Raw genomic sequence first — 18,396 nt, forward strand, 5'->3', positions numbered from 1 at the left:
AATACAGGGCAATCCATTCATAGATACCCCACTAAACTATTTGGACTAAATTACGGTATAGATAAAAGAACAATTCAAATAAAAGCATCTGCACGCCTCCCACTAATCTCAATATAGTCAACATGTTAACACTCTGCTCTGTAAGTGTATTTTGTTTAACCAGGTCATAACTCCAGAGACCCAGGATTACTCTGTGTTGCTACAGTGACCTGGGGCCATTAGTCTTCCAGTCGGCAGGGAGCAATGATAGCTTCGCATAATCCCAACTGAGTAATTTTCGGAAAATTTGCGACGATGTGGTAACTTGCGAATAACGTCGGCAGATCCTTAACGTCCAAATGTGAAACAGACGGGCGCGTATGAATTACGATTATTTCACTCGCAGTGATAATCAGGGCGGCCGCAGGAGTCGAACCGCGAGCCTAGCCACGTGGTGAACGCGCTGTAGGTCACGTCGCCGCTTTCACAGCTTTCAAAGTAAGACAGGCGTTAGAAATCAGTGGGGGTATAAATAAATGAATCACCTTGTACAGACCCGAATGGTATGATCTTTACACTGTGATGCGCCACATGCACACAGTCGCACGCTACACACGACTGTCAATTAAACAATAAAATACATTAAATTAAAAAAATATATATATATAACAATGTTATGCAGATATAGATATGCACTTAAATTATGCCTATATGGGTTGAATGTGTTCAGCAATATAACTTTTTTTTAAAAACGTTCGTGTACTTAATTTTCATGAGTCCTCAACTCGGCCATCTGTTTTCGATTCTCGGCGACGGCGAACATCAGTGACGAGTGATATCCGAACTGCTCTTGCCTTCAATCACAAACCCCCTTTCCCCTTATCTGACCAGCGTGGTGAAGTATGGTCAAACCCTCACCCCGCCTCACGACAGACACGGGGCATGGGGGAGGTCTTCATCCAGCAGCGGACTGAAAAGGTAACATTTTTATTATGATCTCAGTAAACACCACGTGTATTAAACCGTATATCTCTCTCGCCGACTTCAGCTTTTTTCTTGCTGTGATTGTTCCACCTGATGAAGATTGCTTGTGTTGCGATCGAAACGTCGTGACTTGTTTTTATTTTATTTCTACCTACGCGACTTTACCGAAAGAATCAAAGAGTATGCATATGTTTAACATTGCACATGCATTGCCTTTGCATGTAGACATGTGTACAGCACTCTTACAGTCATGTGGGTTTTAAATCAGAATATATGATCTGTTGTTTGTGGCAATACCGAATACGTAAAAACATTGCACGGTTTTAGTAAAGCCCATATAACCCCCGCCGTAAAAAAATCCAACAAAGGAATTTGAAGAAGCTGCATACGGGTCATACTATTCAAACACGCGTCTGTGCTATGAATGCAAATCCTCTTCACTAAACAGTTCGATACCACGTATATACGTGTTGTGCGGTTATAATAATAATAATAACCGTCATGTCGTATAATCTTATTATGCTCCTGTTGTAAAGAAAATATAATTTAATCCCTTTGTCATTCCACTGCTGTATAAAGTCATCTGCGCATCCTATCAATAATTCATTTTAACGATAGAATGCTTTAAAGATTTGTTTAATATTTTATAAACTACATAGGTGTGTGCACTTATTTTGAACAATGTAATTTTTGCAAACAACAAATATTAAACCCATTACAATGTTATCACCATCATCATCGGACATGATCGATCCGCTTCTGGATGAAGGAATCCCCAAGTCAACACCACATCTGACGATCCTGCCATGTCATAACCCAACCTCGAACCTGCACATGAACTGATTTAATCGCTCCATCTCCACGATGGACGTTCTCTCTACGTATATCATCTAGACGGGTGTTATTCACTGCAAGGACCGCGGGCCACTGGTGGACCCCAGGTGGCCTTCAGTCCGGCCTCTGACGTGAAAACACCCCCCCCATCATGCTGTCAAACCCCCCCGTGGTTTCAAATGTGTGGCGGCCCTCGCACTGATGCCTTATCGGCGAAAATGCCCCCGCCCCCTCGCCACCCGCCTCTGAAAATCAGTGAAGAACCCTGATCTAGACACGATAAAATTCCAGTTGGTGGGACTGTTGCAGAAGGGCTATAAAACTATGGCCGAAAAGATGTATGCATTACTCGATGTAAATGAAAACTCGCGGCGTAAGAACTCTGTGTGCCTTGACCACATTTCACGGCCATAATTTCACACGTTGGCCTTCTGTGACCCTGCCGAAAATCAGCCTTCTCTTTGCTCGCACACCGATAGACGATACATATTACAGCGCAGTACAAGGAGAAGCGTGGCCGAGCGTGGAATGGGCTCCACAAAAGCGATGCATTCTCCAGGTGTACCGTAGTGCCTCTACAGTACGACAGCTGCGGATAAATTGTGGAAAAAAATGTGTACACGATAACCTGTTTAGTTACACGTGAAACACGCGGGTTAATGTATAATAATGTACCATAAATCTTCTAAATGACATTTAATTATATGTGTACAGTGAGGGAAAAAAGTATTTGATCCCCTGCTGATTTTGTACGTTTGCCCACTGGAAAGAAATTATCAGTCTATAATTTTAATGGTAGGTTTATTTGAACAGTGAGAGACAGAATAACAACAACAAAATCCAGAAAAACGCATGTCAAAAATGTTATAAATTGATTTGCATTTTAATGAGGGAAATAAGTATTTGACCCCTCTGCAAAACATGACTTAGTACTTGGTGGCAAAACCCTTGTTGGCAATCACAGAGGTCAGACGTTTCTTGTAGTTGGCCACCAGGTTTGCACACATCTCAGGAGGGATTTTGTCCCACTCCTCTTTGCAGATCTTCTCCAAGTCATTAAGGTTTCGAGGCTGACGTTTGGCAACTCGAACCTTCAGCTCCCTCCACAGATTTTCTTTGGGATTAAGGTCTGGAGACTGGCTAGGCCACTCCAGGACCTTGATGTGCTTCTTCTTGAGCCACTCTTTTGTTGCCTTGGCCGTGTGTTTTGGGTCATTGTCATGTTGGAATACCCATCTACGACCCATTTTCAATGCCCTGGCTGAGGGAAGGAGGTTCTCACCCAAGATTTGGCGGTACATGGCCCCGTCCATCGTCCCTTTGATGTGGTGAAGTTGTCCTGTCCCCTTAGTAGAAAAACACCCCCAAAGCATAATGTTTCCACCTCCATGTTTGACGGTGGGGATGGTGTTCTTGGGGTCATAGGCAGCATTCCTCCTCCTCCAAACACGGCGAGTTGAGTTGATGCCAAAGAGCTCCATTTTGGTCTCATCTGACCACAACACTTTCACCCCGTTGATACATTCAGATGTTCATTGGCAAACTTCAGACGGACATGTATATGTGCTTTCTTGAGCAGGGGGACCTTGCGGACGCTGCAGGATTTCAGTCCTTCACGGCGTAGTGTGTTACCAATTGTTTTCTTGGTGACTATGGTCCCAGCTGCCGTCAGATCATTGATAAGATCCTCCCGTGTAGTTCTGGGCTGATTCCTCACCGTTCTCATGATCATTGCAACTCCACGAGGTGAGATCTTGCATGGAGCCCAAGGCCGAGGGAGATTGACAGTTCTTTTGTGTTTCTTCCATTTGCGAATAATCGCACCAACTGTTGTCACCTTCTCACCAAGCTGCTTGGCAATGGTCTTGTAGCCCATTCCAGCCTTGTGTAGGTCTACAATCTTGTCCCTGACATCATTGGAGAGCTCTTTGGTCTTGGCCATGGTGGAGAGTTTGGAATCTGATTGATTGATTGTTTCTGTGGACAGGTGTCTTTTATACAGGTAACAAGCTGAGATTAGGAGCACTCCCTTTAAGAGTGTGCTCCTAATCTCAACTCGTTACATGTATAAAAGATACCTGGGAGCCAGAAATCTTTATGATTGAGAGGGGGTCAAATACCTATTGTCCTCATTAAAATGCAAATCAATTTATAACATTTTTGACATGCGTTTTTCTGGATTTTTGTTGTTGTTATTCTGTCTCTCACTGTTCAAATAAACCTACCATTAAAATTATAGACTGATCATTTCTTTGTCAGTGGGCAAACGTACAAAATCAGCAAGGGATCAAATACTTTTTTCCCTCACTCTACAATAATGGTGTGTATGCAGTGAACATGTGTGGTCATAATCAGATATCACTTATCGAAACAAGTTACGTGCCGCATGTAGCAACACGTATTTATTTAACGTTGTTTAATGTCAATTGTTGCGGGTATTTAACCCCTAGTGTTGCAAGCCTATAACGCAAATGCGTTTGCGTAGCCACACAAATAAATCTGCCGTAGCAGCCAATCAGAATCAAAATATGTATTTATACTAGAGTAATTCGATTAGCTATAAAGCTCTTATTAGAACGTTACAACAACAAACAATACAAAAACATGATAGGAGTGCAACGTATAGGAAAAATATAGGAAAATCACTAAAATAATGGACATATATATTTAAAAAAAATTTTACCAGGTAAAGCCCACTGAACAATTCGCTTCTTTTGCAGAAGTGACTTGGTCACAAACGATAGCTCAACGAAATGGCTTATCATGTGGAAATTTATAGCAGCCAAATAATATAATCAAAACGCATGTTTCATTGCCAATTTTTCGCAAAAAATCGGCCCAATTTTTTGCTTTTCTCAACATGTGAATCCGGCCACGTTAGTATGCCTACAAACTGCATGTTGTCCTGACACCACGTGTGCGTGAAAGCATCTATCCACCACCACCACCACCCCCCACCTCTCCTCCAAACATGCATCGCTTTCTCACCCATCTCCTTCAAGTCTCAACAGTCATTCCCATCCCACGACCACCACCACCACCTCCTCCACCCCCACAGCCTCGTATACATATAACGACAGCCAATGAGCCCGGTACGGCCACCTGAATACACAGCCACGGTGACCAATCCATTTGTGACGGCCGGCCAACACAAACATTGCGGCGTGAAGGCGTCGTGGCATCAGAGTAGGGGCATTACGGACAAGAGAGAGCACCTGTGCCCCATTCCGAACTTTCCCCCCCCTACGCCCCCCACGGGTTCACCCCCCGCAGGGCCCCATGCGGGTCAGCTGCCACTTTACAGCCGCCGCAATGCACCGTGTCATTGGGACCCATTAGGGGCCATTCACCACCCGCTGGGCCGGTCGCATGGCTTCAGAGCAAAAGCGGGTGGAGGAAGAGGTGGAGGAGGAGGTGGTGGTGGTGGTGGAGAAAAGCACCCTGCTTTTACCAGTGCCACCAAAAACAACAACAATAATAATATATGTAAATAACAATATGCATCCCTTTATCTATCTACCGCTGGATGAAGGCCTCTTCCCTGGCCATTCGGTCATGATGGTTTGTTTGATCGCGAGCACATCATCACGCTGGTCAATGAAGGGGGTGGCTAGGATTGGTCCCGGATATCACTCGCAGCTGGTGTGAAAGCCGTGATCGGGTAGTGAACTCAAGTGGTCGAATTCATGGCAAATTAGTGCGTGAACCGCAGTCACCACTCCACCCAGCCACCAATAGTCCCAATTCTAAAACCACCACTGCCAAAACGTCCTCACCGTTGCTATACCATGACCAACACCGCATCAAAATGACCTCTACAACCAACAGAAGCACCACCAGCACCGCCACCGGTTCCAGCACAACCATCACTACAACCGCCAGCATCATCACCAGCATCGGTTCCGAGACCACATCCAACCGCCAGCACCAGCACATTCATGATTGGTATCGCAGGGAATGCCCAGGATTCCAACGATAAATCCAGCACAATTCAACGAACTGACTCATTCCTAAGCGCGTGCGTGTAAGGGCTATATGGCCGATGAGTCGAGATTCGTAACTCTAGAACGCTTAGAAATCCTACTGTGTAAAAAATATATATATAGTCTTCTGTATACATCGCTGATAGTAATGTGATTTTTTTTACTATTTTGCGTCTCGTGAAAGTTATCAGACGATAAATACTTGGTAATGTACTATACCCATCGTCACTAAGCCAATCAATTGACCTCCCGTTGAGTTTGACGCTAAAGTCAACAGAAAAAAGGCGACCACCGTTACAGGTTAATAGTTGTGTATACACGTGGCTATTCTTCATCGAAAGCAGTGCTCTTCACTAATTTTCAGACGGGGGCCACTTTTTCCGATACGGAATCACTGTGAGGGGCCGTCACACATTTGAAACCATTGGGGGTTTGACAGCAGCACGACGATGATGGGGGGGGGGGGGGGTGCCACGTGTTGTGTATTGTCTTTTGCCGCAGTAAAGGGGGCCAGACGTTTTCCAAGAGGTGGATGTACCCAGTGCCGGATTATCCTAGTAGCAAAAGTAGCATATGTTACAGGCCCCCGCGCTTTCAAGGGCCCCACGCTTTCAAGGGCCCCACGCTTTCAAGGGCCCCCGTGCCTTCAAGGGTCCCGCGCCTTCAAGGACCCCCGTGCCTTCAAGGGCCCCCGCGCCTTAAAGGGCCCCCGCGCCTTCAAGGGCCGCCGCGCTTTCAAGGGCCCCGCGCTTTCAAGGGCCCCCGTGCCTTCAAGGGCATCGCGCCTTCAAGGACCCCCGTACTTTCAAGGGCCCCCGCACCTTCAAGGGCCCCCGCGCTTTCAAGGGCCCCCGCGCTTTCAAGGGCCCCCGTGCTTTCAAGGGCCCCCGCGCCTTCAAGGGCCGCCGCGCTTTCAAGGGCCCCGCGCTTTCAAGGGCCCCCGTGCTTTCAAGGGCCCCCGTGCCTTCAAGGGCACCGCGCCTTCAAGGACCCCCGTACTTTCAAGGGCCCCCGCACCTTCAAGGGCCCCCGCGCTTTCAAGGGCCCCCGCGCTTTCAAGGGCCCCGCGCTTTCAAGGGCCCCCGTGCCTTCAAGGGCCCCGCTCCTTCAAGGACCCCCGTACTTTCAAGGGCCCCCGCGCCTTCAAGGGCCCCCGCGCTTTCAAGGGCCTCGCGCTTTCAAGGGCCCCCGCGCTTTCAAGGGCCCCGCACTTTCAAGGGCCCCCGCGCTTTCAAGGGCCCCACGCTTTCAAGGGCCCCCGCGCCTTCAAAGGCCCCGCGCTAAATGCTTTCAAGCTATCAATTCCGGTTCAGTGATTCTGCACTTGCTCTATTACTATAGTACTATACCGCCTTCGACTTTTATGAACGACTGGGTGTTTAAGTTTAGCTATTTATCATATTATCTGGCTGTATAGCAAATGAGAAATGCAATTACTTTACAATGCAAGTTAAAAATGTGTGTTTTAATATTTACACGTTTTTATTATTATTTTATTTTAGGGCCCCTTTAACATATGCTACAGGCCCGCACTAACTTTGTCCAACACTGGATGTACCCACACCCTCACCACACGCAAACCTGCCGATCGACTCACTGTAGTGGCATTGACCCATTTATTATGCGTGGGAAGGAGAGCGGAGTATTTTAGATCCATTCCACATTGTTGTAAATACATTGGAGAATGGTCTTCTTCAGGGTGTGAGAAATCCACAAGTACAAACTGGGACAATAGTTGATTTTGGGTATTGTTAAGACGACAACCGGTAACCATTTTCGAAAGTCAGCGGAATGTAAGTAGTGAATGCTCTCCTGATTCACACACGTGCTGGGCCACGGCAGGCATATGTCACCGCGAAAGGAGTCCCATGGGCTCTTTGGTTCTCAGAAACGGCAACTTTATTAATTTCTCAATTGAAAGGAGGGGTGGGGTGGGGGTACCTTGCGTTAATTGCACTAGGCAATGCTATACATGCGGTAAAGCGGTAACCGGTTTAAACCGTTATTTTTTCCAATGCGGTTACGGGGATTGCGATAAAAACCGGTTCGGACAATTATAACAGTTTAAATAAGGTTCACGACTCCTCTGCTGCTCACAATAATCCATGTGACGAGTGATCCGTGCAGGATTTATGTAGTGAGTTGTGCATACAGTACACTATGGACTATCCGTCTCGTTCTGTCTCATTTGTTGTTTATGTTAGGTTGAGGGTTTCTTCTCATTTACACATTTGACTACTGTAATTTTCATTATGCTTCAATGCTGTTCCTTTTGTTTATACCATAAAGGCCTCAACTGAAAAGTAAAAAAAATGTTCACGAAACTTGCAATACAGTAATCTAACATAATCCAATCCCCTAACGCACTCTTCATTGCAATTAGTTCATGGGCCAGCTCAGATGTTGCTACCACCTTAAGAGAAGCACATCTCTAGCAGTGTTTATTTAAATAATTATCAAATAAGAGTTGGTTTATTTGATAACCCACTAATTGTTTTGTATTGCTATCACATAATGAACTGTTGTTGAGCACATAGAGAAACAGGAAACAATAAGTGGTACCAAAAGAGAAATATCTGGTCTGGGCTCATTGACTTAATCTCTCAGAGAAGACAATGGAAACCAAATAAGATAGCAAACAAAGACTTTAGTCGTTCCGATTTATTCATATGGCTTATAGGCGTAAATTATGTGAAAAGCCACACGTTTTTATAAAGTCACCACGTAACTCTCCTGTTTATTGACCAGTGAAACACAGGATCTGGCGTGGGCCCCACGTGAACAAGTGTCTTCAAAAATGAATGAATGAATTAATCAGGCAGGCAAGGCAAGTGGCACGGCCACCTAAAGCGTCGTATCCAAGGAGGGGTCCTCGCCCCCCACCCCTTAGCGACCGCATACAAACAAGATGGCGGACGCGGAGAATGCAGAGGTCGGTGGAGCGCCGTCCGCGCTCACTCTGCACCATCCACAGCCATCGCGGGCAGACGGCGTCGGCACGCCATCGCCCCATCGCGGGCACGCACACATGCACGCACGCGCACCAGCCGATGAATCGGCAATGCAGTGATTTGTGGTGGGGGAGAGATGCGCACAGGCCGGCACGGGTTGGATATACGTCCCGGCAAGGTGGTCCACGAAGTGGTGGGAGATGTGATGGGTGGTGATTGGTGATGACGCATGGCGTGTTGTTGATGGTGGTGGTGGTGGCGCTGGCAATAATAACTTGCCGGGGTAAGTGGCGATGGCAGTAGTTGTGATGAAGGCAATGACTGGTGAAGTTTTGATGGTATTGGTTATGTGGTGGAAATGACAGTGGTGGTAGCAATGGTGGTTGGTGGTGGTGTTTACATTGGTGATGTTGATGGAGACATGATGATGACAGTCATCATGAGAGTGATAGGGGTGGTGACAGGATTGGTGGTGGTGACTGGTAATTAGTTGTAGTAACGAGGATGGCGGTGATGCAATGGTAGCATTTTTGTAGAGGACTTCTAAACTTCACTAACATAACTTGCTCAGCCTCTGATACCTCTAATCTTCAAAGTCATACATTCTTAAAACTACCTCTTGTCTTCCTTTGACCCAACCTCACATCAACATTTTTTTCAAACTATAGTTTCCATGTGCCACTTGCCATTTGTGTATTATATCTCCACCTTTTCCTTGTCTAACGACATCCCTTCATTATCCTTAATCACTCATCTCTATAATAGACTACATAAAATAATCTTGTACACATTCTTGCCTCCTCAACCTCCACTTGTAATCCACTATCTCCACTATCTCGTCCTGAAGAATGCAAATTTAGAACGCATGAAAATTTACCTCAGATAAAGGAAACAAAAGACCACAAGCTACAGGGAGAAAACATCGACTCATCCGTGCCTCACACACACACACACGTGTCAGTCAAGAGCAATTAGTCACCACGATGTGTGAACACATCTTGATGCCCACGCCCGTAAGAGAGGATAAATGAATATTAATAAAATATCATCTTGCAAACGCCCAAATAATTCAAACAGCAGGCAACCCACAACACCGAGGTTGCATTTCCATAGTTGAGTTTTACTGACATGCCCTTGGGAGTTACTTTTGACTTGCAGCAAATGCACACCATTTATGATGCACCACGTATCACAAACATTGGTGTGTCCAGAGTGAATCACTACCACATGTTCGCAAATTTCCATGATAGGCGTTTAACTGAAGGTAGGCCGTTTATAAGTGCACATATACCCCACAGTTAAGGAATTTTATAGAAGTCCTTTGACATGTTTTCATGCATATTTTTTTTGTAAATTGTAATTTAGTGCACCCGCAGTACTTACTATATTAGTATTTGCCCTCTTGTACATAATTTTAGCGAAAGATCTAAATGATCAGTTTTAACATCTACGCACTGATAAGCCCAAATAAGATTTTGAAGCAGCTGTATGAACTAAATGTTTTTATCGACTGATACCATGCAATTTGCGTAACCTCTTGCTCCCAACGCACTGTGGTCAAATATATTTACCGTCCCACATTCACTAAATAGTGCAACTGTGCAGATGCTTTGTCACCTTTCAAAGCTATTGAAATATTACAATGTGAACCATATAGGTTTGCAATTCAGTTGACAAGCACTGTGTGGACAGCCATTCCATGTTGCCATGACAACATGCATTTTAAATATTTGTTGAGTAAATAGGCTGCAAAGACGTCCAGTGAATATTTAAAGAGTCACAATTAAAGTCTGGTTTATTTTTTTTGTACAGAGCGAAGCCATGCCTGAAAGTCACGGTGTGGCAAAGCCTTCTGGACAGATCATGTCAGCCCCTCGTGCCAGGGCTAAGAAGGGTAAGAACACTTGACTCCCCTCCACGCCAGGCACGTTTTGCACTTGCATTTGGCAACATTTATGTCCACCCTGTGTCATGTGCAATAACGTAAAGGCAACACTGCAGCAGCAAATGAGCAGTGCGCTTAAGAGTTGCTGTTTGCAGTGCGCTCCAGAAGAGGTCACCGCTTGTAACATCACTGTTTAACAGCATTGGGGCATAGATCCCTGTACACTCAGGGGCACTGGCTGTAGATTGCTATAAGTCAGGCAAGTTTTTGCTGTTGGTTCTGTAGTTTAAAGAAAACAAGAGTGAACAAATACTTTCATTGGTTGTTCAAGACTTGTGGAATTACGATATATAGCATAGTAGTGTGTTTGAAATATTTACTTGTATGGGCGTGCAATGATATTTCCTATTTTACTTAAGTGTCTAGCCTTTTATGGGAAAGTTGATTAAATAACTGAAACAGCAAGCTCTACATGCTTCTTAGTGATGAGTGCACAGATAGGTGATTTATTTGAAGTATTGATTATGGCATAGACCATGTTTTATGGGGTTGCTTACTGCAGGATGTTGCATGCCGTTAAGGTGCAATCATATATATTTTATTTAATAACAAATAATACATTTGTCTACATCAGCAACATGTAAATTATTTACAAAATGCTGACTTCTGGTACTTCGAGAAAACATGTTTTTTGCAGGAAAAGTGATAATAGATATAATATATTACACTAGCTTGTTTGTCCATCCTAGGACGGAAGCTGTAAAATTTACGAAAAACTTGAGCAGAGTATAATTGTATCTTGTGTAAATTTAATGGCAGTGAATATTGCACGAAAGTATGTCATCAAACACTTCACTGCATTTGACTGTAGCACTATATTAATGGCAGTGAATCTGCCACAAAACTATGTCATCAAACACTTCACTTCATGTCACTGTAGCACAATATATAACTAACCTTCAATTTGTTCAAATTCACTGCTCTGATACTTTATTCTCTTCTGCTTTCGGTCGCTGGAGTTGAAAGAAATTGGAAATCGATACAATATCTGGAAAATCACTGAGAAATGTCTTTTACCACAATGTAGAAGCATCAATTAAACTTACGTTTTGTCTCAATTGCTGAAGAAATAAATAAAGACACCAAATCCACTTTGTTGCTGCGTATCATTATTTATTAGATTCACTTTCAATAAAGAAACATTAAACTTAAAGTGAATTTGCAAAAAAAAAGATTTCAGCTCGACCTTCTGATGAGTGTAAATATCCACCCGCTCATGAATATTAATGACGGGGGGGGGGGGCGGCATGTGGAGTGACGTCGCGCGTTACACACAGACATTCTTGGCTTATAGGAGTTCCGTTTAACACGTAGGCTTTCGCGACAAATATTATTCATAATTAAGGTTTTTGGGTTAGATCGCGTTATTTATAAATGTGTCGTAACCCCCACCACCTGACACGGCCAATCAGCAAAAAAGTGTCACGTTGACAAAAGACAAATAGTTCACTGCTTTAGCCCACCGGTGTGTGGAAGAGTGAATCCACAACATTTACAGTTTGAGTACGACGTTTCGCTGGTAATTACATCCAGAACCATTGGGCAATTCGCCAGAATGGTAAAGCCCTCACTTGCTCCCGGTCTTAAATAGAGCAGCAGGGTGACGTCATCATTTAACTCATTCAGGTGCAGTGATTTCATCTGAATGCACAAAACCCGGCCGTCCAGTTCACCATGGAAATGGAGGTGAATAACACACTCCCGTTCCTAGATATTTTGCTTGGACATGGCCTAAACGGTAAAATAACACACAGCGTTTACAGAAAGCAAACAAACACTGATGCCTATCTGAATGCAGATTCGCATCATCATCCAGCTCAGAAATCCTCTCTTATCAAGACGCTCATACATCGGGCTAAAAAAGTGTCAGATGGTGAAAGTCTAGTGAGAGAGATCAAAGACGTTAAAGAAGCATTACGACAGAATGGCTACAATAATACTCAAATTAACAGAGCACTGAATGCGAAATTACTATCGCAAAGCAACACTGCTGAAAGCGATCAGATTGTTAAAACAATTAAAATTCCATATATCTCAGGAGTAACTGACAAATTAGCCCGTGTTTTGTAAAAGCAAAAATTACAGTAAGATTTGGTATCGTACATAAAATTCAAAAACTAGTATCTTGCACTAAAGACGAATTACCTAAATTATCAACAGAAGGTGTATATCGGATTAATTGTTTATGTGGCAGATGCTATATTGGACAGACGGGATGTAACATCAGCATAAGACTAAAAGAACACCAAATAAATATTAAATTATCTCAAACACAACTGTCGGCAGTGGCAGAACATGCTTGTCAACAAGGACACTCAATTGATTTTGATAACGTTTAAGTGTTGTGTAAAACGAATTATTACTGGCAAAGACTAATTAGAGAATCCATTGAAATTGAGAGAGATAGAAATAACTTGAATCGCTCTGACAGCTACAGGCTTAGTGCGGCTTGGAAGCGTATTATTAAATAATACATATTACAATTCCTTATAGGGGAAACACATACTAATTAACGGATTACTAACGTAGCATATAATCACAATAACACACATTACAACTAATTACTAATCTACAACTCATTACTAATCAACCATTGACTGATTACCAATCGATTATATAATTACAATACCCCCCCCTCCGCCTCAAATCACTGCACCTGAATGAGTTAAATGATGACGTCACCCTGCCGCTCTATTTAAGACCGGGAGCAAGTGAGGGCTTTACCATTCTGGCGAATTGCCCGATGATGCTGGATGTAATTACCAGCGAAACGTCGTACTCAAACTGTAAATGTTGTGGATTCACTCTTCAACACACCGGTGGGCTAAAGTAGTGAACTATTTGTCTTTTGTCAACGTGACACTTTTTTGCTGATTGGCCATGTCGGGTGGTGGGGGTTACGACACATTTATAAATAACGCGATCTAACCAAAAACCCTTTATTATGAGTAGTAGTTCCGTTGACCACTTAACTTATAGAGTCAGAATGGACCATGTTCAATTCTTGTCGATTTAACAAGGACCAGACATTCTAAGGTCAACGAATTACTGTTATTGCTTAGATGGCCAGGAATAAAGTGCATATTTTTATCGAAATGTACAACCTGAATACAAAATGTGCTTTTACTAAATTCCACATTTTTGAGCAGCAAATAACTACCAGACTCACAAATACATTAAATGCTCAAAATGAACGGATTGTACTGGTATTGCCTTATTGTCCATTGGTGAATGCTTTGACAAGCCACGTTTTAGCCATCGGAGCTTCCTAGCACAGCCTCGGGAGCTGCAGTATATAGTCAGCGTGCTGCTGTGCTGCTTTAGCGTTTATAAAACAAGCTTTTGAAATATGTCCTGCTATATTTTAAACCAGACACTTATTATTCGCTACGCATAATGTGGTATGCCTGTTCACACGCGTCCAACAAGAGCTTAATTATATTCTCGGTTCTTTCAGTAAAGTCACGTAGAAGGGAAACAATATAATAATAAAAATATTAAACAATAAAGAGCTTAATTATTTATACTCACCAGGATAATTTGCAGTGCATATTTAAAATATCTTTTATGTCCAGGCCCTCCGGCCCTTGATTTTTTTTAGTCATGAGGTTTATTCTTCGTGATTGGCAAGCTGCATTGTGAGTGTGAAAGACTCACGAGACTGCACCATAAGGTAATTTGGATTTAAATCAACGCTGTCACAGATGTGGTTGCTCTCGCTATGGGGAAGCAGGCAGAATGCGCGATGTGCCGGAAATAACACCCGTTCAAATAACACATCCTCTTCTCCAAGTCCATCAACTGAGCAAATCCTGTGAAATTGGACTTTGGGAAACGCAAGTACTTGCCCTTAAAAAAAGACTGCTATTTATGCAAAACACTGAAGCGGGCTGAAAGGCTCATTCGCACATGTCCAGCAATTGCAGCTGCAGATCCAGCGTTTGTATGTTCTTATCTGCTAGCATTTGAAGGCTGCCACAAGCCATGTCCAGGCCAGATAAGGCACTCTGTCGGCTGGTAGCTCAGTGCTCCATTTGCTCTGTGCACATTTTTCACACAGCGCCTGAGATGCCCATCTTCGAGCGGCGCAACTGGCTCATCCACCAGCACTACGTCCGCAAGGATTTCGACACCTGCAAGGTAAGCAATACCACAGTCGTTCACCACTGACACAATGTCTGGAGGAGGAGGTAGAGGCATCTGTCAAATGCAGAGGCTCCTTCCTCAGTTTCCTATAGTATTTGCATCACCTATGTACAAATATCCTTTTCAGAATGGCATTTGTTGTTTTATATGCTCAAAAATATATTTTTAAAATCTAATATAAAACCAAAATAAATATTACACAGTATTATTTTGAAAAGAAAACCAAGGAAATAAACAAGCATAGATTGTATATTATTTACCAGAATTTAGTGAGAACACTGCATGATTTCTTCGTGAAAGCATGTAACTGAGTGTATGACTGTACAAAGCATACTTTGAATGTTGGTGCTAAAATAAGTCGTTATAACTTAATGGATTCATTTTTTAAAGTTACTTGTAACTATATTCTTAGCTCTTTCGGTAAAGTCACGTTGAAGGGAAACAATAAAATAATAAAATATATATAAAACAATAAAAATTATCACGACGTTTCGACCATAACACAAACGGTCATCATCAGGTGTGTCGGTTTGCATTAATTTATTTTTAAACGTATTTATTTATAAAAAACGTCAGCGCCACGCGCAGCGATTTGACAGTTTATTTAGAAGGACTAGTCAATCTATGTTCTGAAAAGAGGAGGGGGGAGACAAAAATTAATGTATGCTGTCTGAAAGCCACTGTAAGCGTGAATAATCAATTAAGACCTGAAATGGTTTATCAAATCTTTCCAATGATTGCTAAGCCAGAATCCATCTTCTCGGTTGAAATTGTCTCTGTGCTTGTATATGTGGATAGCCTCATGAACGAATCTCTCATGGTAGCCAGATGGCTTACAAAGAACCTCTGTCTTGGAAAAGTCAATGTCATGTGAGCCTACTGAATTATAACAATGATCTGCCACGGCCGAGGTGTTGGTCCTACCGTGTTTAAGGTCTGCTTTGTGTTCACGAATGCGGTCCGAGACATGGCGTTTGGTTTCTCCAATGTAACTACTACCACAGAGGCAACTTAGTTTGTAGACACCAGGGTACTGTATGTCCGGAATCACATCTTTTACAGACGGAACCAGATCACGGATTTGATGTAATGTGTTGAAACGGACCTGGATCTTGTAACTAGTTACGTCACATCTTGTTATTATGATGTTTCCAATTTCACACAACATTCACAGGATGAAAACATCAGCATCTTTTTATAGCTGTACCTGGTTCTTCTGAATTCAGTTGTGTGCGTTTTATTTAGGATTTGTCACGTGAGTTATACATGCCTTATAGTTTGTACTGCAGCCCAGTAGATGATCGCACACGTGAACGCACTTTTGACACAATTCCTTATCTGTTCTGGCTTAGTAACATACACATTTTCTTGACAAGACTGCTCATGAGCAGCCTTTTTAGTGAAGGCCACATCACATCTAATAGGTGGTTGGCTTAGTAGTCATTGCTTACCTCAAGACTCGATGTGCCATTTCCACCTCCATAATTATACGCCATTGTCCTTTGTTTTGGATATTCAATAACAGAACTTTGATTTATTTTGGTGTGTACCCAGCATATTAATTTTGGTATGCACCGTCACGTGGTGGCAGAGGAAATAATAAATGAGATGAGAAAAGCGTTCATCAAGGCTTATAAAATCAGTTTCTGGAACCAGGGCACACCTCTGGATGACTTTGCTGTTTTTTCCTGGATGTTTCTGTTGCGCATAGTCACTTTAAGATGTTCCTTATTCATGTGTTGCGGTTGTACCCGAGTCAAGAGCTGCATGGCTCACAGGGCTATACCTTATAAATGAAACTGAACTGAAACATTAAACAAACAACACTGTTGTAGTCTTAAGCGAATTCAGATGATACAGTATATTGTATATACAAGTCGAAGGATAATTTTCAGCGTTGCCTTTTATTACTGCAGGGCCTTTAAATTGTGGCAGCTACACGGTAAATTTTCCATTATATATTGCACATAATTATCCAGGTATACATTCCTCATATGACATACAATATTTTTAAGTGGGTACTGGAGCAGCAAAGCAAACAGTAAATACAACAAAATCCATTGCCAAACTCTCAATGTGAAATCACCCATATATATTTGAATGCTGCCAGTAAGTGAGTGTGGATCTGACAGTGAATTAATAGCACTGTACTATTCTCTTCTGTGTTGCGTGTGTTAATTTAATAGCGGTAAACATATTCTTGGTTTTTTCGGTATATGAATCCCTGCAGTCACGAAAGCTTTAAATCAAAAGTGGTAAACATACTTAAAACATTAACTAAAAGGATGAATATTCAAATACAATAACAATGAATAAGTATTTACAATTCATTTTCTGGCACTACACAAAAACAATATTAACTTTTCCTAACTAACATTAATAAATCATCTATTCATTTTGATGGGCTAATGTCATTTTAATTCAGTCCTTTTTTCTTGTTATCCTGTTGTTCCTACATTTATAAACCTGAACTTTGGAAGAAGATAACGTCTTTCATCAAGCCTGAGGAATATTTTGACAAATGTTGCATTAAAATCACCCTGGATGATGATCTTTTGATGCATGGTTCTGTGAGCGTGATTGGCATTTTAAACATGGAGGAATGAAAATAATCCCCTTTGTGTGAAAAGGTTATCTTGAGTTTATAATTTTCAGAGCTTGCGTGTATATTTATTTATTTTCTAGAACCATGAATACATGGTGTTGTATGTATGTTGAACTTCTTTCGCGCCATACGTAGCCAACCGTGCTCATTTTAGGTTGTATATGCAGGAATACCATAGACATTTGCATGAGTTTGTGCTTATTTTTTGGTTTTGTATATTTCAGGTTATTATTAAAGAACAGCTACAAGAGTCCCAAGGCATGTGTGAATATGCTGTGTACGTTCAAGGTAATACTCTCAACACTTTTGTCACTTGTATCTTTAATAACTGAATACATAAAAAAACGATATGGCACAGTGGTTAGTGCACTATACTCTGTACCTGGCAACCTGAGTTTCATTTCAGGCCATATCTAACTGCAATGAACCAGTCGCACCCCCAATTAGCACGTTTGGCTATATAAGGCGCGAAAGAAGTTCAACATACATACAGTCCTGGGTACGGCCTTCAGCAATCCATACTGACTAGTGTCAGCTAGTATGGTCAAACAACACCGACACGGCATGGGGATGCCTTCATCCAGCAGTAGATGGACAAAGGGCTGTGAATAATTATTGTTTGATATTGAAGACATGCATTTCAGTCGAGAAAATCACATGACAACTGAGGCGTTCATGAAAAAAGTGCATGCTTAGGGCTTGAATATTTTGGCCACACCTCTATGTGCATCCTTGCCGACTAGTATAGGCAGAGGGAGCTATGTAATTTCCATCAATGGTCATGGGAGATGGTAGCCACACTGTTGCATATGTTTATATTCACAGCCCTGATATTTCGCCTGGAGGGGAAAATCCAGGAGTCACTGGAGCTGTTTCAAACGTGCGCCATCCTCAACCCACAGAATGCAGAGAACCTCAAACAAGTGGCTCGCTCACTGTAAGCATATTTACTTTCTGTGCCCCGATGAG

General features: G+C 42.6%; 1 protein-coding gene across 2 annotated transcripts in view; it reads left to right on the forward strand.

Moving 5' to 3' along the window:
• The window catches only part of BBS4 (Bardet-Biedl syndrome 4), a 35,838-nt gene that overhangs the window by 5,046 nt on the left and 12,396 nt on the right, over positions 1-18,396 (forward strand). The window contains exons 2-6 of one of the 2 annotated variants that reach the window (XM_076069662.1): positions 871-957; positions 10,544-10,625; positions 14,737-14,816; positions 17,652-17,715; positions 18,253-18,364. In XM_076069662.1, coding sequence (XP_075925777.1) covers positions 922-957; positions 10,544-10,625; positions 14,737-14,816; positions 17,652-17,715; positions 18,253-18,364 — 374 coding nt within the window. In that variant the 5' untranslated portion in view covers positions 871-921. Of the gene's footprint in view, positions 1-870; positions 958-8,614; positions 8,713-10,543; positions 10,626-14,736; positions 14,817-17,651; positions 17,716-18,252; positions 18,365-18,396 lie in introns of those variants that run through there. The other variant, XM_032960598.2, reaches the window with a different exon arrangement.

Source organism: Petromyzon marinus, chromosome 25, assembly GCF_048934315.1.
Source record: "Petromyzon marinus isolate PM22_M1 ecotype Great Lakes invasive population chromosome 25, UKy_Petmar_22M1.pri1.0, whole genome shotgun sequence".
NCBI classification, from domain to species: Eukaryota; Metazoa; Chordata; class Hyperoartia; order Petromyzontiformes; family Petromyzontidae; genus Petromyzon; species Petromyzon marinus.